Source organism: Artemia sp. Qi Xiang Cuo, chromosome 20 (genome assembly GCF_049724085.1).
Source record: "Artemia sp. Qi Xiang Cuo chromosome 20, ASM4972408v1, whole genome shotgun sequence".
Taxonomy (NCBI): domain Eukaryota; kingdom Metazoa; phylum Arthropoda; class Branchiopoda; order Anostraca; family Artemiidae; genus Artemia; species Artemia sp. Qi Xiang Cuo.
This window is the reverse complement of record NC_142813.1, coordinates 48,826,707-48,849,667: the sequence shown is the minus strand read 5'-3', so window position 1 is coordinate 48,849,667 and position 22,961 is coordinate 48,826,707. Positions and strand designations below refer to the sequence as shown.

Genomic DNA, 22,961 nt, shown 5'->3' with positions numbered 1-22,961 from the left:
TGCCAAATAATCTTAGAATGAGCGTTTCATTTGTGTTTAATTTTTAATTCATTTCTGTTTTCTAGATGAATACCCTACCGGAGAAGAATATGAGGGTGCGTACACAGTTGATCCTGATAGGAAAAATTAAGCAAGAAAAAACGGCTTTTAATTTCAACAAAGCAGTGAAATGAAAATAAATAAAAACAAAACAACAATTTATTTTAAAAATATTCCGAATATTTTGGGCCGACGTCCGGGAGCCTTTCTCAACGGGAAAAAAACCGAAAAGAACGAAAAAAGGAAAAAATTGTTTAAAAAAATAAAACACCTAAAAAAAAAAAACGACAACTAAACACACGAAGAAGACAAAGAAAATATAACTAAATAAGAACAACTCACATTATAAACAAACTTCCAGCCCTGACGTTATAACACAAGAATAAAACCAAAGCGAATATCTATAGTAAAAATAGCGACGAAGACCACACTGCCTTTCTATAGTGAAACCATGGTTCAGTCTCCTCTTACCTTTTAGTGTATAAATGGGAATCTATTCAAAGCGAAGACTATATTTACTTGAACAAACAAAGAGATCACCTATCCCCAGGTCCATCACCCCTAACTAAGTCTCACAGGTTAATCAACAAATTCATGAACAATAGATTATAATTCATGAATTATAATTTAAATATCAATTAAAATAATTAAATATTAATTAAATATTAATATTTCAATATTAATATTTAATGTATATTAATTAATTAATATTTAATTTAATAACATATTAATTAAATATTTTAATATTAATTAAAATAAATATTAATTAAATATTTTAATATTAGTTACAATAAATATTTAAATACAAATTAAATATTTTTTAATTAAAGTGTTGTTTTGTTTTTATTTATTTTTGTCTCACTGTTTTGTTGAAATTAAAACCCGGTTTTTTCTTACTTAATTTTTCATGAATGGAAAAGTAGTGTGGTCTAAGAAATTATTTGATCCTGATAGGCACATTTTTAACTACGGTGTTGCTCAAGGATTAATTTGATTAGTGCTAAACCCTGTTCATAATGTCGAATTTGCCAAATTAATTTAAAATGAGCGTTTCATTTGTGTATGGTTTCGAATTTGTTTCTATTTTTTTAGATGAATACCCGACAGGAGAAGAATATGAGGATGCGTACACAGTTGACCCTGATAGGCACATGAAATCTTTTAATGGAACTGATATTGGAATTACGAACACAACTGAGGTAATTCTGCTTTTGATTGCGTTTTCGCAAAGTATTCTGGTCAGTGGAAATCGTTAATACAAAGAATACTAATATTTTGAGATAATAAAATCCATAATTAAATAAAAGTAAGCATAAATCATATGAAATAAAAAATACTTTAATACATACTACTAAATAATGTGTTTATAGCAAATTATTCCTGTGTATCTGTTTTTCTCTATCGAGTTGCAGTTTACTTCAAAAGATTATTTTTCTTGTTTCACATTTAAGTTTTATTTCCTTCATTCTCTTTTTTTTTTGTTAGGCGTTGAAGACGACTAGACGGAGACCCTTGCCCAAAGATCTGCTTTGACTTTTCGTCTCGCTTCTATTCAAGTGGGTGAAAATCACCCTCGTTTCTTGGTCTTTCAATACTTTTTATGTTTTTTCTTATTTTTTCTTCTTTTTTGTCAAACGTCATTAGATGTCATATACCAGAGATGACTAAGTGCTACTACAAGTGAAACCGTATTCCGATTATCTCTCGTTACGAGAGCCAAAATAAAAGCAAATATCAGAAACATCAGTTATATGACATTTTGATTTTCTTTAGTACATCTTCAAACAAATATATATGTATATGTAAATTTTCTTACATCTAGACATATTCATTGACACACTCGACATAGCACTAGGCAGCACTACAACTGAGCTGTTTACAAGGTACAAACACGATCACAAAAATCACACAAACACGATCTACAATTACTTTATGATGTTAAACAGACCCGTGAAAAAGTGACCCGTTCCATCTGTCTTTTGGTGAGTGTGATCGGCGGGGGGGGGGCGTTTGGGGGGGAAGATACACCTGTATTTTGAGCTTATTCCTCTTACGGAAAGGCTTGAATTACTGTGACTTGATTCGGCCATGAATTTTTGTGAAGTCTGGTTCATCTTGTGCACCTAGCGGAAACCTAGCGCACACAGTTTGTGAAAGTGATTAACCCCTTCAATTTGAGAGCATATACTTGGATTTGTCAAAGTTAATATACAAGTAGCATTCTCCTCTCAGCTCCTCTTATGTAAACTCCTCCTTCAAGCTCTTCCTGTAACTATCAATACGTACTGAAAAAAGATATCTCCTCCTAAGTTTGTCAAAACCTCAAGCCTCCTTAACAGTATATAACATACACTGTTAGTATAAATAAATAGACGCTGAAAATAAATAGAGGCCGCTTATTTCTGAAGTTGTGGAGGAGAAAAGATGAGGTTATCTTGGCCACGTTCTTTGGAGGGAGGAGTTGAGGATGCCACACCAAGTGAAGAAGAAGCAGCTGTGTGGGCGTCGACAGAGTGGGAGACTGAGAAGCACACTCAGACGTGCATACAGCCGTGAAGTCTGGTGTGCATATACATCACTCAAACCCTAGTGACTAGTGAGAAGATGTCCTCGTTGTATATACCATGCTTCGTCGATGCTTGATACGGCTCAGATGGTTCGGTGGAACTAAGTCTCAAATTTCGAATAGAAAGACATAATTCCAGTTGATCAGTCTCAGTTTAATTTAAGGAAGAAAACATTAAAGAATGTTTATTTTCCTTTCCCAGTGAAAAATTAAGGTATCTGTTTGTTTGTTTTTTTTGTTTTGTTTCTTTTATTCATATTTTTTCTAACTTGTTCAAGGCTGGCTTCAGTATCCCGCTTGCATTTCGTTTTTTCTTGTTGTAGAGAAAATACACTCGGCTTTTCCCCTCTGCGTCACCAAACAAAACTTAAACAATTATTAAGGATCCACATATTACAAATCAAATAAAATTAAAATTGCAAAAATTATACAAATAAAATCTTCTTCTCTTCTAACCCATTACCGTTACCGGTTACAAATAAACATCCTATTAATACAAATTAAACTACAACCAATTGAAAATATTTGTTGAAGCCACAAAAACTCCCAAAGCCTCTATTATTTCTATCTCGTTATATTTACGAACACGGGTAAAACCTAAAACAAGAGGGGTGGACCAATGATTAAATTTTTCTGATTAGAATATTTCTCTCAATTGTGGAACGAGAACATTCTGAGAGGATGTGATCACCCGACTCGTCAATATTTACGCACCTGTAAAAAGGGCATGACCTGCTATCTGAAAGATCATGCTTGACGTGTCATAGTCATTGCACGTCCAGTTCTCAGACGTAAGATAGCGTTTGCAGTTTTTCTATTTGGGTGGATAAGGTGATGGGGGATACAATGCCCGGCAAAACATAAAACATATGTATTTGTGGCTGCAACACAAGTTTTACTGATTCTAAAAATTTGCATCAGAGGTTATTAACTTTGAGGATTCATTTACAGTGAGTGACCTTCCAAGTAATTGAGTGGTGAATCATCTGTTTCGTAATACTATCAGCAATTTTGTTTCCCTTAATCATTATATGAGAAGCAACCCAGATCATTTTCAGCTGAAGAGCATGGAAAGACATTATTTTCTTAATCCTTTCCTGTAGATGAACAATGATTGGAATAACTTTACCTTTGCTCTTTTTGAGATCAGAAAGAACACTTTTAGAATCACAGAAGATAACAGAGGCAACCGATCCAACTTCCAGCACATTACCCAGAGCTTTTTGGAGAGCAAGGCATTCTGCATGAAAAGTAGAGGTTCCACCTGAAACCCTAATCCCAACTGATGAACTATTCCACTTAGAAAAATGCCCATGGAAGCCTTTCCATCGTTGGAAACTGACCCATCGGTGAATATATTTTTCCAATTGCAAAATTTTGCCATTTTAGCTAATGTTAGTTGACGAAGGATTTGAGTATTTATCTTAGTCTTAGGACAATCCATGCCAGGGATATATATATATATATATATATATATATATATATATATATATATATATATATATATATATATATATACATATATATATATATATATATATATATATATATATATATATATATATATATATATATATATATATATATATATATATATATATATATATATATATATATATATATATATATATATATATATATATATATATATATATATATATATATATATATATATATATATATATATATATATATATATATATATATATATATATATATATATATATATATATATAGCATTATCAACGTTATTGGGAGGATTGGAGGAGGTCTGAGTTTGGCAAGATAAGATTTCAGGAGCACCAATACTATCCAGCAAGGAAGTCAACTTGACAATGGTTGGACTACTGTATGGCTTCCAATTTTCACATGAAAATGTGTTATTTGTGGGACACTCCTTGAAAACATGGTGGTTTTGATTGGTGTTAACTTTCATAAAGTAATTAGAGGATAGTTTCAAGAACCTTTCTTCTAAAGAAGGGATATTCACCTCATTGAACAGTGCTGCAGTGGCTGTGTTTTTAAGAGCACCAGTGATTAGTCTCAGGCCATGATGTGCTATTGATTCCATTTTAGAAAGTAACTTTTTTGAAACTGAGTAATACACAGGAAGACAATATTCGATCTTTCCATATATTATGAAAATGAACAATTTTCGAAGTCCATCTCGGCTAGCACCCCACATTTGCCCTGCAGCAGCACAATAAAGCTCAGCCGTTTTTCAAGGGCATCGGTCAGATAAGAAATATGAATATTCCAATTTAACTTATTATCAAGCCAGACACCAAGGAACTTCACATTACTGTCAAAGTGAATGAACTGGTTGTACAGAGTCAAACCGATTTAGGGACAATCTTGCCTATGATCATATTTCCTAGAAAAAATATGCCAGTAGTTTTTGGGATAGAAAAAAACAGATTTTTTTATTGAGCCATATTGACAGTTTATCGATTGCTCCCTGGAGCTTGGGTTTACAAGTTTCAGGACAAGGGCCATCACTCCAGATGGCTAAATCATCTACATACAAGGCAAATTTTATCGAGGGTATATCAGTTAAAGTAATATCGTTAATCACCATGTTGAAAAGAAGAGGGCTCAAACTCCTTCAGGAACGCCTAATGAAACCAATTTAGTAGAGGAACTTTCTGATCCAACACTAGTTTTAATAGATCTATTAAAAAGCATTGCCCTGTACCAATTCCAAAAATTTTTTACACCATTAAATTTTTGAGCCTGCCTAAGGATTGCAAAGGGGTCCAAACTATCATAAGCTTTCTTTTTGTCGAAGAAAAGTGCTGATACAACTTTCTTGTAAAAGAAAAAGCTTTTTTAGTATCATACTGAAGTTTAAATAGGTTATCAAGAGTGGATCTACTGTTCCAGAAACCAGCTTGTTCAGCAATAAATCGATTATCTATAAGGGATTCAAACCTGAGCTTAATCATTTTCTCCAAAAGTTTAGCTATGCATGAGGTTAAGGCAATTTGGTAGTATGATGAAGGATCTTTCGCAGGTGTGTATGTGAAACCTGCACGTGTGTACCTGAAAGGTCAGCTTTCAAGTGGCTCTTAAATTGTTTTGTGATAATTACTACTATTACTACTAACAACAACTCACCGCAGCACCAAGCCGCCTGAGGCCAACACAGCTACGCACGCTCCTCCTCCATCCCGACCTATTCGAAGCATCCCTTTTTACACCCTCCCACGAAGTTTCCGTTTCCTTTAAATCTTTTTTTTGTGACATCCTTCCACCCCAGACGAGGACGACCTGCTTTCCGTTTAGCCCTAGACGGTTGGCCGAAAAGGACAATCTTCGGCAATCTGTCATCGTTCATCCGCACAACGTGCCCTAGCCACTTCAACCTTTCTTCTATTATAACTTCTTATTCAATTCAATGCAGGCAAATGCTAATAGAGATGAAAAAAATTGATTTTATTTTTTTTTGCAATTATCCGTATAATTTTGCTAAGTAACACTAGATGGCGTTTTATTTCCTAGAAGAGAAACCCGAGTTTCCGTTCTCATTAGTTTATCATTCAGCCCAATCTTGGGATGATGTTAACAAAGAGATTAAAAAAAAACTAAATTTCTGTTTTTTTTATAATAATTTTGTTGAACAATGTTAAATGAATTTTTTCCGTATAGTACAAGCCCGAGTATAAATTATTATTCGGCCCAATGCAGAGCCAGTGTTAAAAACACGATGAAAAACTGATTTTTTTTTTTTGATTAGCGTATAATTCTGCTTTGCAAAATTAGAAGGCATTCTATTTCCTAGAAGACAAACTTGACTGCTCTTTTTCATTTGCTTCCCATTCTCTTTGGGTTAGGGCTTCAAGTACGTACGGTAATAAATATTTATCTTTTTCAGGATAGTCATATGTATTACAACAGCTCCTTTTATCCTGAGGTCTCTGGGACATGGAAAGAATATTGGTTAGATTTGACAAAGGACCCTCAATCCCACACAGTACTGCCAGGTGCCCACAGGAAAACGGCTGTAAGATCTTAACCATTATTTTATGTATTTATTTCTTATGTATTATTATTTATTTCTATATATTTATATATTTATTAAATATATTTATATTATATATATATATATATATATATATATATATATATATATATATATATATATATATATATATATATATATATATATATATATATATATATATATATATATATATATATATATTATATTTATTGATTTTATATTTTATTTTTGTATTTATTTATATGCAGTGACCATCAGTAGTAAAACTACACTAAAACAAGGAAAAACAATAATGAGAATAATTAGATTATTAAAAAATATGTAGTTTTATTTTATATCGTATATAAATTATTGTTTGTAATTTTTTAGTTTAGTTTTACTTCTGATGACGGTCACTGCATGTTTGGCCGAAATATCTAGTATTTTTTTGAAATTTATCACTGTCGATTGAAAGGATTTTATCCTTGTTTAAACTTTTATTTATCTTTACAATACGGGTTGGGTTTAATACAGGTATATGGGTTTAGTATTGGTATAATACGGGTATAATATGAGTTGGTATATAAATTCTGTTATTCCACAGTTGAGATTCGGCCCTCTAGTTTTACAAACTTCTTTGTTCCACTGATAAACGTCAATCTTGCTGTAAGAATCCGGTTTGTCAATAGGAAACGCCTCATATCCCATTATTATTTTTATTTCATTTATTTCTCATTTGTTGTATCTCATATATTATTTCGCATGTTATATATCACATATTGTTTTTATTTGTTTCTCATTTAATGTTTCTTTCATTCTTTACGTAACTAGATCATAATTCTTTCATTGCTATTTCTTTTGTTTCTTGTCAACTCAATTTGTTGAACAGTTTTATAACCTTCCTAGGGATGGATTTCAGGTTCAGTTTCAGGTTTATTTATTTTCCAATCATATATACATAACATACTAAGTATATCAATATCTGGCAGAGAGACAAGCTCGTTTTGCAGAGATAAAACAACTAAAGCAATAAATAACAAAGTAAATGGATAATCAACCAAAGGAAGATATGACAAAGAGGAAAGAGAAAAAATAATAGACATGGTATCAATTCTCACCACGCCACAGCAGACACCCCACCCGACGATATACAAAAAAGATAATTTTTCTTCTTTTTTTCAACCATCAATGTTACAACAAGAGAGAAATCAAGTCTCGAGAAAACGACCCCCTCCCCCCCCCCCCAAAAAAAAAAGAACAAATAATAATAATAATTTACATTTGTATCTGGAATATCGTTGCCTTTCAAGGTGTTGAAAGCTGGTAAATTAGTTTGAACTTTGAACTTTGACTTTATTCAATATAAACACACAAATAAAACACAACTCCAGGGGCTGATCAATGATCCCTAGGGCCTAAATGTAGTCTCTGGAGAACTCGAATATTCATACAAATACTATCACTAATTATTGAAAAACAACAAATTTACAAACAAGTAAACTTTGAAAAAAAAAGACTGATCAATGATCTCTAGGGCCTAAGTGTAATCCCTGGAGAACTCGAATATTCATACAAATACTATCACTAATTATTGACAAGCTAAAAATTGACAAACAAACCAACTTTGAAGAAAAAAAAAGAAAGGCAATATACAATACATGAAAAATAGAGAATCCTCCAAAAAAATATTTATTTGTAATAGTAGAAATAAGATTTTTCTTATAATTATATTTAAATGGTATAAATGAAACAGAATGCTTTATTTCAAGCGGATTGCTATTCCATAATTTTACTCCAACAAGTTGTACACGATAAGTTGTTCTTTGTAATTAACGCAAGTCTAGGATGCGAGAAAAATTTGTCCATAATAAGTTTGGATAAGCACGACAATATGACGAGAAATGAAAAAAGACAAGTTGTGTTAGTCCTGGGGGTGCCTGGGGGTTAGCAACTGAGATTTAAGAAAAATTTATTTAGTATTAAGTCTATTAAAATAAATCGACTTTACAGCTCTATTTTGTAAGATTTGAATTCTCTTTAAATTATTGTACATATCGTATTAGCATAAATTTTATCATAATATTAAATATAATAGTTACACACGATTTTTATAATTATTAACCGTATAAATAATTTAAATAGTATTAATGATTATAATATTTATAGATAAACATAATATTTAAATTATAATAATTAAATCAATGGTAATAATATTAAAGTTTTATAATTATGAATAATATGAATAATTTAGATAGTATTATTAAGTGTAATATTTGTAATGATATGTTATCATAATGTTTAAAGAGCAAATTTGTTTATGCACATATGTTTGCATATATGTTTATATGTAAACATATGTTTTGTATATGTTACTGTGAATGTCCTAAATTGGTGAATGTTCGAAATATCCTTTTTTCTTCCTGGATTTAGTCAGTGTTGCCAGTCAAATTTTCAGTTTTATGCAAGGTTCGATGGCGACAGTTTACGTTAGGTCTTTAACCCGTTTCTTAGATTTATAACCTATTTTAACCTAACTTTAACTTTTATCATCAAAGTTTGCGTAAGACTAAAACAGCTGATTCGCAAAGCTAATTGAATCCAAACAGAGGAATAGAAATTTCAGACATTAACCGATGAATGTCGACATTAACCAGATTTCGGACATTCACCGTAACGTATATATGTAAATTATATGCAAATATGTTAAAATGAGCAAAATGGCTTCTTCTTAGATACTTAAGGTTTATGTACACTGTCCAGGTCTTGGTATGTGGTTTTTCTGTTTCCCAACGGTTTTAATATATTAATGGAGGACGAAAATTATGCCACTGCTCCATAACTAAGTTCAGTTCTATCTGTCTACAGATAGATTTTTTAATTTGGATTTTAGTTGAATTTAATTGGATTTTAATTACGGATTGGATTTCAAATTTCCGTCCACAGAATTTTTCTGATCCAAAATACTTTGTGGATTCGTAAAAAAAACGCTAAAAAAGGATAAGCTATTTTTGAGCATGTTGAGACTCTTCTTTAAGAAGAGTATCTAAGTATTATAAGTATCTAAGTAATAAAATATCTAAGAAGTAAAGTTTCTAAGCAATGTAATAGTTCTGGCTCTGTGAATGCATCGATCTGCTACTAAAGAATCTTATATAATAATATAATCTAATTATTTAAGTATTTTGTCTTCTTGTTTTTTTTTTTTTTTTGTTTTTTTTTACCAAATAATTACCTGAAACAAAGTATATACAGAAAAAAGGTCTTGTTCTTTCGCTTGTTTTTGAGCAAGATCCTACCATTTCAGAGCTGAAGTGGATTTTTATATATTTTTTCTGACAAGACCATCTGTAGTCAAGGCCGTACCCAGGGGGGGGGGCTGAACCCCCCCCCCCTGAAATGTTTGTCTGACTCTTAAAAACGTAAACAAAATTGATATAAACAAATTTTTTATGCGTTTTTTCATTTTTTTTGTTTTTGTTTAACCCCCCCCCGAAAAATAAATCTTTGAGTAAATCCCCTCCCGAAAAAAATCTTGGGTACGACCTTGTTGGTCGTTGGGTACAACTTCCTGAATGGAAGTTGGTTGTTCCAACCAACTTCCATTTCTTCGAGCCATGTTTCTGGTTTCGAGTGGAAAGATCAGTTTAAGCAGGCAGGCTAGCTGGCAGCACTACTTTTAATTTGAAGTTCGACTAAAATCTAAAATTGCCTTAGATATGTGACGATCTCCTGACCCTGTCGCCACAATATTCTTTTGGAATCGTTCCACAAAAGAATTTATAGTTTAAAAAAGGAGTATTCTTCAAAGGATTAGAAAGTGTTGCCATCTTTTGCCGAGTCATTTCTGTTTGTGATTTAACTTTGCAACTTCATTATCTGCTTTTGGAACTGTGACAGAATGTTAAAATCTCATTTAAGTACCGATCTATTCAAATTACAAGCAGTTGAGCACTGACGTCAATTCACATAAGTTAGGGGGGGGTGTACTAAAATGCATGTTTCTAATCTTGGGGGGGGGGTGTATTTTTGATTCTTAAGTGAAATACCCAAAAAAGCCATTTTTAATGAAAATACCAAAAAAGGATATTTTTAAAACCTCGGGTGCTAGGGGATAACAAATCTTGCGGGGATCGTAATGGTGCCATAGGAGAGCCCCTTAAGTTTAATAGTTTTCTCAATGCTGATTGGGTACTTGCCTCGTGGGTAGGATATGAATAAAGAAAATGTATTGAACAAATCTAAATTGCATTGATCTTCCTCTAGGAACTGAGTAATGATAATGAATGTTCTTTCTTAATGAATATCTTTCATGAATGTGCTTGTCATTATTTATGGACTATTTAGTTAATTAAATCAACCCCCAACAACCCAGCCTTTGAGTTGAGTCTCTAATTGAATTTAATTGAAAAAGTTTCACGCTGGTGAATATACAAAAAGGTGTGGAATGGCATTTTGACTTATTTGCTCAATATATATTTATATTGAAGTGATATTGCTGAGGAAAAAAATAATATAATAAATATAACCTATAATAGATAAATAATAATATAATAAGTAATATTATAATATAATAAACATGATATAATAAGTGTAAATATAATAATTATAATAAATATATGGTAATATAAACAAAAAAAATTATGTAAATAATATAACTTTTACGGTTTGAATTTTTGGACCCTGAACATTCAATGTTATTATTTTTTCGACAAATTTTAACGCATCTACACCGCACTCGGACTTCCTCTACATTATTGGTATATTCTTTAACTCCAGAAAAGACTGCTTATGGGAAACCATCTAGTTATATGCATGAATACACCAAGGGTACAAAACCAAAGGCCACACCCGACTAGCTTGGAGGGTAGAACATCAAACTCAACCTTGGAGTGATTGGTTTGATTCTGATGTTTCACTTTTTGCCATCGTCGATAAACAAAAATATTGAAAATAGGTATAGAGGTAAAATTTGCATTTGTGGAGATAAGCCAATATTTGACTTTTTTACGTGTGACTTTTTTTGCATGGATAAAGAATTCGACTAACGGGAAGGGAGGGGGATCTTTTCTGTTCGATAAATGAATACGTTCAAGTTATAGTTTTGGCTAGTCTATCCTGTTTTATCTCGCCAATAGGGGATCGGGTTGAAATTTTAAATGACAGTTTATTTAGGGGGGGGGTAGTTTATCCTAATTCTCTTTAAAGGGTATACAACATGGATTTTTGTTATACCCATTTGGCGATAGTCCCTACTACTAGTTTTTTCTAAAGCTAGCAGTTCTAAAAACCTAATTTTATCACGTTTTTTAACACATTCATAGACTTCAGGATAACAACTCGAGAGGAACATTCCAAGAACTAGTTGGATATGAAATGAGAGAGTTTAGAATCTTATAATGCCAAAAAGTTGAAGGTTTGCATTTATATAATTTAAATCAACACATACGTCACTTTAAATTGATTACGAAATCTATTGTAATGTAATTTTAAGTTATTGATTATATCAGATTTTTTCTATTTTCTTAGTTGGAAGTAAGTTAGACTTTAAGAATATTTTAAAAAACTCGTCTGAAACGCGCAACTTTAAGGTCGCGTTAAATAACCTCTATTTGAAGCATAAGTTATTTCAGTAACGTTTTAGTTAATCAGTTCTGTTAAATTGGCCAGCTAAACTTAGAATGCGTGAAGGATTCGATCGTCTTTGACGTTTTCTCTTTTGAAAAATTGTTATTTTTTGAAAAACCAGTTCTTTTTTTAAATACAGCAGGGGCTAAACCAAGATGGGAACGTCCTTGAACGGAGTAGGTAGAGGTTATAAGAAAAAATCTAAACCAAGTAGGAGCTTTATTACTAAGAATGAAGTTCTGCTAGTATGTAGATTCGAACGGGAAAGCAGCGTGATATTTTGTCTAAACTGGCTTGATGCTGCGATGATTTGACAGTTGAGGTAGTACTACAACGATATGTTTTAACGAAACTGACCGTTTTTGCTCCCCACCTCCAAAGTTGGAAATTTAGCAACTTCTTCGAGGTTAAAATTGCTCGAAGCAACTTTTGCTTCGAGTAGCAATTATAGAAAACTGTTTATGTTAGATTTTATACTGAATTATCTGTTAAATAAGCATTATAATGTATGCGCATATTGGAAAAGACTGAATATCTGGGCTAGAAAATGCACTAAATTCTGGCTTCACAGCCCCAGTAGCAGGCTTCACAGTTTCTTACTGCCGTTTCTTGTTCTGTATATATGCATCTACGCTTTTGGACAATCATTATTTATCTTTTTTTCCTCTTTTTTTAGACAATATACGTCACATTTGATTTCCCGTTTTACGGCCACATTGTCAACAACGTTACGATTGCCACAGGTGGTTTTCTGTATATGGGAGATTACTTACACCCCTGGTTGGCCGCAACGCAGTATGCTGCACCGTTATTGGCTGATTTTGACACTATGTCTAATCCTAATTCGTCCATACGATATAAGGATAATGGAACGGCGCTGACTGTTCAGTGGGATCAAGTTGTTATTCATAACCGGACCGATCTAGGAAGTTTTACTTTTCAGCTAATTTTGAAGAAGTAAGTTTTCTTTCTGCTATTTTTGTGTTTTTTTTTTACTGTTTTTTTTTAATTTTTGTTAATGGAATGCATCAGTTTTAGGTGCTGTATCCTGTGTAGGCTAATAATATCAGTTGTATGACCCCTGATTGATATCATAACACCCAATGACCTAACAATAAGCCACACTTGCATAATATACGGCAATAGCCGTAAGATCCGCAAAAATGAGTATTATATTTAATGTAAATACGTATGATATGGGTAATATACGACATCATGCTAGCATTTAATTAATTAATTAAGTTTAATTTTGGTAAGCGTTTAATTTAATTGATATTAGTATTTGATCTCGCGGTTTCATCCACTGATCTCAGTCATCGACATTTATCATACAAGCATTTAAGTGTTTTAAGCTATGTTATTGGTATTTTATTTGTAGTTTTGATGACAGTGGTCTACTATTGTTCTGGAACGTGGGCGCTCTGGAAGACAGAGGAGGATTTTCTAGATTTTTTTTCAGAGAAATTACCTGCGGATTGTTTTGGATACCTGACTGACTGACCGTAAATAAAAAAGTAAGCTGTACGAAAAATGTGGTTCAATCCCACTTTCTTGGGCTTTAACGAGAGAAAGGTTCTGCGGACGTGCAGGCTATAACGAGAGGACACGTTCTGCTGACGTGCGGAGCCTGCTGAAGATCGTTCTTGTTTGCCAACCATCTAGGGCCAAACGAAAAACAGATCGTCTGATAATGGGGTGGGAGGATGTCTTAAGGAAAGTATTTAATGGAAGTTGTAACTTTTTGGGTGGGTGTAAAGAGGGAGGCTTTCAATAAATTGGGGCGGAGGAGGAACGTGCGTAGCTGTATTGACCTGAGGCGGCTTAGTGCTACAGTGAGTTGTTGTTAGTAGTAGTAGTAATAACAATGCAGTCGCAATTTATGATGAAGCACTCACTCAATATTTTTATCAATAATTGCACTTCTTTCATCATTTGGATTCCTTCTGCAGTTAAAATTGTCTGAATCTTGCAAATGCCCCAAAAACGTGTAATTTTGGACTATCCTTGACAATGCGCGTATTGCTGAGAAAACTGGTTATCAATTTTGTAATAACCTTCTTAGCATTACAGTTAGCATATTCAGCGGAAAATTATTTATATTTATATGGCTTTTTGTCAGCTGGTTTGGGCTAGTATCTTTTTGAAATCCTTATGATGTAAAACCGATTATTTTTTTCACAGTCTTGTTTACTAAAGCCCTGTTGTCATTTTACTTCTTCTGGTGAAGCTGGCAATTTGACGCCAAAATGGGTAACTAATCAATGTCTGCCTAAATAGGGTCGTTTTGTTTCCACTCTATCAATGTGTGAAGTGATAGGTCGTTTTCTGATGGCACCGGGCCAACTTTGGCTTGAAAAAGTAAATGGAGACGTGGCTGATATCAAAGCGTTGCCTTAAGTTATAAGAAAGAAAACAAGAAATGCCACCATTTAAAGCCACTATTTATGCCACCATTTATGAAATTCAAAAATGATGCCTAAGCAAATATACTACTACTACTAACAACTCACCGCAGCACCAAGCCGCTTGAGTCCGACACAGCTACGGGCGCTCCTCCTCCATTCCAATCTATTCAAATCCTCTCTTTTTACACCCTCACAGGAAGTTCCCATTTTCTTTAAATTTTTCTTTTTGGCGTCCTCCCGCCCTAGACGAGGACGACCTGCTTTCTGTTTAGCCCTAGACGGTTGGCCGAAAAGGGCAACCTTCGGCAATCTGTCATCCCCACAACGTTCCCTAGCAATCTCAATCTTTCTTTCATTATAACACTAGATAGCGAAATGGAACCACGCTTTTCGTGCAGCCTAGTATTTGAAATCAGTCAGCCGAGTACCCAGAACAATCCGTAAGCAATTTCTCTGGAGAACATCTAACAAATCTTCATCCGCTTTTCGGAGCGCCCATGCTCCAGAGCCATATTTGACCACTGTCATCACTATAGCTTCCAATATTCAAATCTTTTTTTGCAGACTTTTATTCTTTGAAACTTCTTTTAACTGTGGAAAAAACACCCTGAGCCGTGTATATTGTTGTTAAACAACACAGATCTAGTAGATGGCATGCACAGAAAGTTTGAATCCGTAATCATAAACCTCACAAAGAAGTATGTACCAATAGTCAAAAAATCTAAAAGACCGCCTCTAAAACGAGAGATCCTTGACCTAATAAAACCAAGCGACAAGCCTGGGAGACGCTCAAACAGACTGATACCGAAAGTAATCGTAGAAATTATCGCAGAATCGCCAACAAAGTGAGGAAAGCCACTAGAAAAGAATTTAACATCTCTGTGTTGTATTTTAACATCTTCACTGCTCCCACCGTGTTCGCTAATAATGCCACCAAAGTAAGTGAAGCTGCCCACCTGATCAATCTTTTCGTTATCCGACGTCACCTTTTCATTCCTAGCCTTAGTGACTTGGTTTTCTTAACATTAATTTTCAAGCCTATTCTAGCACCCTGAACTCGCAAAACGTCTAAAAGTTCATTCATTTTGCTCACACTTTCATCCAGGATGCTTAAATCATCAGCATAATCTAAGTTCAGGAGAGTTTTTCCTCCATGTGATTCCGTGGTCTCCCATTGCCTTTCCTGTGCTCCTTAAGACAAAGTCCATCAAAATAATCCATATAAAGAGGGATGGAACACAACCCTGCTTAACTCCTGATTTAACACAAAACCAGCTGCTAACCTCATTTCCTACCTTAACCGCAGCAGGGTTATTCTCGTATATAGCACTAATCACTTTAATGCATTTGTCTGGTATACCATACAAGGATAAGACCTTTGCTTAAGCTCTTCTATCATCAGAATCGAACATTGCTCATAATCTTTAAAACTGAGGACCAAAGGTGTTTGACAACTAAGGCACTTCTCAATTATTAACCTAGGAGTGAAAATTTGGTCGACACATTCTCTACCTTTTCTAAAACAGCACTGTTCTTCTCTTAAAACTTTGTCTACAGCATCTCTCAGTATAAAAAGTATTTTTTTACTAAGTAATTTGCTACTTACAGAGAACAGACTAATGCCTCGATAAATACCACATTCACTCTTATCACCTTTCTTATACAGAGGTTTAATTAAGGTTTTCCTTAAAACCATTGGGTAATTCCTCTTTTTCAAAAATCATAAGTACTGTCGCTAATTATTCATCACAAAACAAATCTTCCTTCACATCTAAGGTATCATAAATGTTTTCCTGCAACTCTATCTGGGTTTAGTACATTCTCAAAATATTCTGCCTATCTCTCTTTAATTTCCTTATCATTAATTGTGGCCCCGTTCCTATCTTTAACTGGGACAACTCCGGATTGACTACTCCCTCTCAATTTATTAACATGCGAGTACAATATTTTACTATTGTAAAAATCTACTGAAACAAATCTGGCGCTACTGCTTAAAACAAGCTGCTCTATTTTAAGCAGATTATCGAAGCCCAATTTGAAATCCAATTCGTTGCTTTATTCCTATCAAAACATGATACCTAAAGGTATAAACAAAAGCAGAACATACAGTAAAGTTGAACATAGTAGTAAGAACACAGTAAAGTCTAAGCACTGTTGAACATAGTAGAATAAAGCAGAACATAGTTTAGCTATTTTCAAATACCTCAAACAACTTCAGCTAAATTGGGATCGAAGACTTTGAACAGGATCACATAGGGCTGCAACCAACTCGTTCTCAGATGAATTCACACAGGTACTGTTACAGTTACAAATTGAGAATTGTCAACATTTATCAAACATTGAGAATTCGCAAAAATTTCGGTGATATTAGCATAGCAATGGAATTTATATGGAAGACATAGGGAAGGATTATACAAAATATAAAGATGAAATAAACCATCATTCTTGCATAATAGAGACAAATCAAAAATGCTGGCATGACGAGAATGAAAAAGAAAGTTTTATGTGGCCAACTAAACTTGACGTAGTGACACACCGACGAAGCTACATATTACCTCTGAGATGAATGTACTCCTAAGATATCGAGCATCATTAAGCAAATGCCGAAAAATAAGAGTGAGGTAACGGAATTCCCTCACGAGGTTTAGACCATTTCCAAACAATCTTACTGCAGGGATAAGGGAAGGCCAATAGTAGTACCACTGGTGAAAACAGTTCTTACCATCGTTTGAGCAGAGACAAAATTGACGGAGACGAGGATCTAGAGTAGAAGCATCCAAATACTATGTTTTTAACCTAAAAGACAATTTTAACTTTGTCTTGATAAATGGCTGACAGTGTCCTTGAGAGAGGCACTGCTTTAAACGGGTAACCAATTCCGTTTATGTAATAAACCAACAACCCCTCATCCACAATATCTTCTCTAATGAGGCCTCATCGAAAACCTTAAACAGGAAAACATAAGACCACAACAAACTTTTTATCAGATGAGTCAACCCAAGCGAAATAGAGGTAACCACATGGGGAGATGAAACGTTGACGAATGAGATTTCGCCCAAATTTAAATGGTGTTATCATAGCGATGGAATTCATATGGAAGGCGCTGGGAAGCATTATACATAACTTTAAGATCAAATAAACCATCATTCTTGCATAATACAGACAATCCATAAATACTGGCATGATAAGAATAAACAAGATAGTTTTACTTAGCATTGACTAAACCAACGAAGCTACATATTACCTCTGAGATGGCACCATACCCCAAGGGTGTCGGTGTAAGATAAACTTGCCCCAAAGTATACTGAAATTGGGCATAATTAAGCAAATGTGGAAAAATAAAAGGGAAGTAATAGAATTCCCTCAGGAAGGATGGATCATTACCACACAATCTTACTGATGGGACAATGGTGCCAGGGGTGAAAATAGTTTTTTACAATGATTTGAACAGAGACAAAATTGACGGAGACGAGGACCCAGAGTAAAAGCATTTAAGTATTATGTTTTCAACCCAGTTATAACTGTTTTTTGGAAAATAGTTGGCAACATCCTCGAGAGTGGTTATCCAGTAGATGGGCTCGTTTAATAACACTTCGACAGCCGCAGTATCCATTCGCATTAGGTCCTATCATTAACCCTGTACTGGGCCAATTGGAGAATACTGGCGGTGCATTCAATCAGGTCCCTCTACGTTGGGGATCCTGTTGAGCAAGTGACTTAAGTCAAGTAACTTACAGAAGTGAAGTACAATGAGAAAATAGTGTCTTAAAAACCGTACCTGCAAAAGTAAGTGTGTATAAACTAGGGCCCGATCGGAATGGATTTTTGAGGTCCGATACCGAAAGCGATATAATTTACCGATAAATTCCCCTTCGGAAAAAAACCTTACCTACAGTTGAAACCCCCTATTCTCTACCCATATTCATACTCACATGTTTTTCCATGGTCTATTACAACCCCAAAGGAGTCTCAATAATTCTTTGTGGATTCCAAAAAAATATGCCATTTACAAGCATTGTTCGATTTTCTTTACCTTTTTCAGTAGCAGCTACTGAGCACACAAACGAAATAGCGGATGTTTACGGAAGTGACAAATAAGAAAAAAATGTATCAAAGAAGCCGGTTTAGTTACATAAACACAAATCCGTGATCGAAAGAAGCATAAGATATTTACTGAAATTGATTATCCAAACCCAAATTTCAATAGCGGGACTCGGAATTTTAATCATTCACATATTACTGTGAAAACTTTACTTTATATAATATGGTCTCATACTAACAAATCCATGCTAGGCACATTGGATACATGGGTACAGCTAGAGTTCTAAGTTTGGAGGAGAGATTTAAAGATTGTGTCAACAAAACTGTCCAGTATGCTGACAAATGTTGACACATAAGCTAAATTTACAAGGTAAATAGGGAAATTTTCCAAGGGATTTGACACGTGGTGTTGACATCTTGGAATTTCCCCTCCCACCTTAAAACACCCCCCTCTCGCCTTTAGCTGGATTCCTGACTGGATGTCATGGTTTTGGTCCATTTAATATTGGATCTTTCACCCACGCAAGTGAACGTTCATTAAACAGAAATGTATGGTTCATTGCATTTTTTTTAGCTGTTTTGGCAGAAGATGTACATTCCTGAAGTCACCATACATTTAAAACATTGCTGCACCGGGTGTGTATTGACAACAAATATACACTTGACCTCATTTGACTCACCTCTGCGGCTCTCCACCATGGTCAGGCTTACCAGCTGGCTCCGCCCCCAAGGACTGGACAAACAAAAAGTACCTGAAAAAGTCTGGTTGCGCATACAAAAAATATATCAGCCGATAACCGATATTTTTTTTTGCCGATATCCTTTAATGACACTGACCCTCATATCGGCCCGATAATATCGGATGGGCCTTAGTATAAACGCAATAAGTAAGTCAGCAGACAGAAAGCGAGTAGAGAAAGTAGACACTTTATTTTAAGTAAGAAAGTTACACATTTTGTGACTGGACCGTGGACAACCACACCATGTTGACACTCAAAGAAAGGTTGTGAATTCTAATTGTTTCCCAAGATTAAGATTTTCTCAAAAACTCGGAATTTTTGGCCCTCTTATGAAGACAAAATTCTTCTGAAAAGATATTTTTCTTCTTGAAAATAATTAATAGCAAAATTCATATTTTTAAAATACCTGTAAAATTTATGTATGTATTTATGTTAAAAAAAAAAAAAAAAAAAAAAAAACAAAAAAAAAAAAAAAAAGTATGTTATACGGATTCTCTGGATTGCTTCCATTTTAATTGACGTTTTTTCCACCATGTTTTTGCGTTATTTTAAGTGGTATTCTAATATTCTTTTGCGTGCACTTGTATTTAAAGATTTTGTGATATGAACCTTTATTCAAAGTTCCTCAACAGAAAAATCTTAAAGAAATCTTTGATTTGAAAATTGGAATCTTTTGAAAATAGTGTTTGTTAATTTTAGCAGACAAGGAAATAGACAAAGTTTAAGGAGGAAACCTTCAAAATACGGGAACATGCAACAAAAAAAAATTAACATTGGTAACAATATTATTTCAAATAAAAGGAAATGTAGTGGGAAAACGTGGACTAAAGTGGAAGCAACCCAAAAAGTATGTTTGATATGTTTTTTTCAGGATATTATAATTAATAGTTTTATTAAAATGCTGTTTTGTTTAAAAGAGGGCAAAGACAAGAGTGTTACCCTTGAAAAGATATGTGAATACATTAAAAAAGAATCGGCAATATGTAATAAGAATTATACACCAGAATACTTTTTTTGTGTTTGCTACATTGACATAAAACTGATTTTTCAAACCCTACTGCTAAAAAAATGTTTCTTAAAATATTTGGAAATGAATGTTGAAGAATTTTAGGTTTATTTGTTTGTTTTTTTTTAAGAACAAACATTAACTAAAAATAAAAGTAAGACAACATTAATAGTTCTTTTTAAAGGACTAGATCTACAAATATAAATTTGAAATGAAAATTTTTGTAAAGCGAGTAAAGCAAGTTCAATAGGAAAAGAGGGGGAAAACTTCTGTATTGATATTTTGTACGTTTGAGCGATTGCTCTTGCACAGTTGCACAATATCAAGGAAAATAGCTAAAACCAACATATTATTGATAATAAATACAAACATTGATATAATAACATAAAATCACGAGCAAATATATACGTATAATGTACCTCTCTTGAGTTGCCAAGTACATTAAATATGAAAACTAATTGTTTGAACTGGTAAAGTTGAATTTACACAGCCATATATATCTTAAAAAATTAGGAATTTAATTTATAGTGAAAAGATCTTCCATGTGCAGTCATACAGTTTTTGGTATTAGCGGGTGCGACAAAAAAAATGTCAGTGAAACTAAGCTAAAAATGTAGGGCACCAAGCAGATTAAGAAGGTGGAGGTTTCCTTTGAGGGTTTAGTGGTCTTCAGGAATAAACAGTTTGTTAATTGTTTTTTTACAGACAAAAACTATTGTCAGATTTAACTAGTTATTGTTGTTCATTTATTTCCACGGTTAAACGTGGCAGCACTGACGAAAATGCTGTACAGAATTAAGTGCTTTTTAGTTTCTAAAGATACGTTTTTTAATTTAATTTCAAACATCATTTTATTTTTAATTTTAAAAAAATGTCTATTTTATTTCGACGGCGTTGGTACTTTAGGGACTTAATGAAGTTAATGTCTGTTTTTTTGTTTTTTTTTCTAGTACCGGTGAAGTTTTATTTGTGTACAAAGATGTGCCAGTAAATATAACAGACATCAATGACGACAAGCATCCAGTTCGTGTAGGCTTATCTGATGCCTATATTATAGAAAAAACACTATTTTGTGAGTAAATCTTTTTAGTTTTCCTTTGATATTTGAGATACGCCCTTTTTGACAAAATGGATGTACATAGCGCAAGGGCGGATCCAGTATTTTTTCGGGGGGGGGGGGCGGGTTACTAATTTTTGAATTTTTCGGGGGGGGGATTTTACTAATTTTTGACTCAGTTTTCGAATAATTATACTAATTTTTACTTCGGTTTTACTAATTTTCGACTTATTTTCGACTCGGTCAAAAATTTCGGGGGGGGGGGGTTAAAACCGGGTAACCCCCCCCCCTGGATACGGCCTTGACATAGCGTCTTTTGACTTATTTTAATATACCCTAAAAGTTTCGACTTAATACCCTTAGCTGTTTCTAAGATATTGCAGACGCGCCCTTTGGACAACCTGGATGAGCATAGAAAAGGTCTGAAAATTGATATTAAGAAGACATAGTTGCTAAGACTGGGAATAAGTAAAGGTGAAGAGGTGATAGTGGGTAACGAGAACGTCAATCAAGTAGATAGCTTCTCTTACGTAGGTAGAGTATTATTGGTAAAGATGGTGGATACAGTGAAGATGTTAAAAGTAGAATAGCCAAGGCCCATGGTGTTTTTCACAGTTGAAAAAAGTTGAAGAATAGAAAGATAAGTATGTGAGTGAAGATTAGAATATTGGAAACTATAGTGATGACAGTGGTCAAGTATGGTTCTGAAGTGTGAGCGCTCTGAAAGAGGGAGGAGGATTTGCTAGATGTTTTCCGGAGAAATTATCTACGGATTGTTTTGGGTACCCGTGTGACTGACCGTTTCTCAAACATTAAGCTGTATGAAAAGTATGGTTCAATCCTGGATGGGAGGATTGGGGGGAATTGGAACTTCTTGGGAGGGTGTAAAGAGGGAGGCTTTGAATAGATTGGGATGGAGAAGGAGCGTGCCTAGCTGTGTTTGCCTCATGCGGCTTGGCGCTGCGGTGAGTTGTAAGTAGCTGTAGTAGTAGTCAAAAGAGCAACAAGAGACTGTTACATGACAAATATAGGAAATATCATGTATAGGATATTTGGCTTCTAAGGCGTTAATTTTGACTGTTAAGCCAGGAGAATTCTAACAATAGTATTTTTAGCCGGGTGAAAATTTTAGTTTTGGTAACAAATTTAGTTTGGGTGACTAAAACAGATAAGATGTTTTTGCCCCTCTTCCTTTTTTTGTTTTTCAAATATTTTTGTGAACTATCAAGTCTTGGAAATGGTAAGCTTAGTACCCTTCGACACCGAAATCCCACAAGAGTAAGATCAATTGGACGTCTTGGTATGAAAATTACGCTGATCTCCATTTTTCCTTCAAAAGATGTAATTAGAGTATGAAGCATGACCCAAACTCTTATCTACATTTCTTCTCCAAAATGTTTAATCCTACGTAAATCTAGATTGAATAATTCTACTAATAACTATAGATGAAGTTACACATGCTTAAGGTGTTTTGATTTTAGAAAAAAAAAAAAATCATCA

General features: G+C 33.9%; 1 protein-coding gene across 2 annotated transcripts in view; it reads left to right on the top strand.

The window, feature by feature from the left end:
- Nucleotides 1-22,961, top strand: part of l(1)G0289 (plexin domain containing lethal (1) G0289) — a 77,108-nt gene that overhangs the window by 16,292 nt on the left and 37,855 nt on the right. For both annotated transcript variants that reach the window (XM_089106350.1, XM_089106349.1), the window contains exons 3-6: nt 1,132-1,238; nt 6,480-6,608; nt 12,889-13,169; nt 21,355-21,476. In XM_089106350.1, coding sequence (XP_088962476.1) covers nt 1,132-1,238; nt 6,480-6,608; nt 12,889-13,169; nt 21,355-21,476 — 639 coding nt within the window. The remainder of the gene's footprint in view (nt 1-1,131; nt 1,239-6,479; nt 6,609-12,888; nt 13,170-21,354; nt 21,477-22,961) is intronic.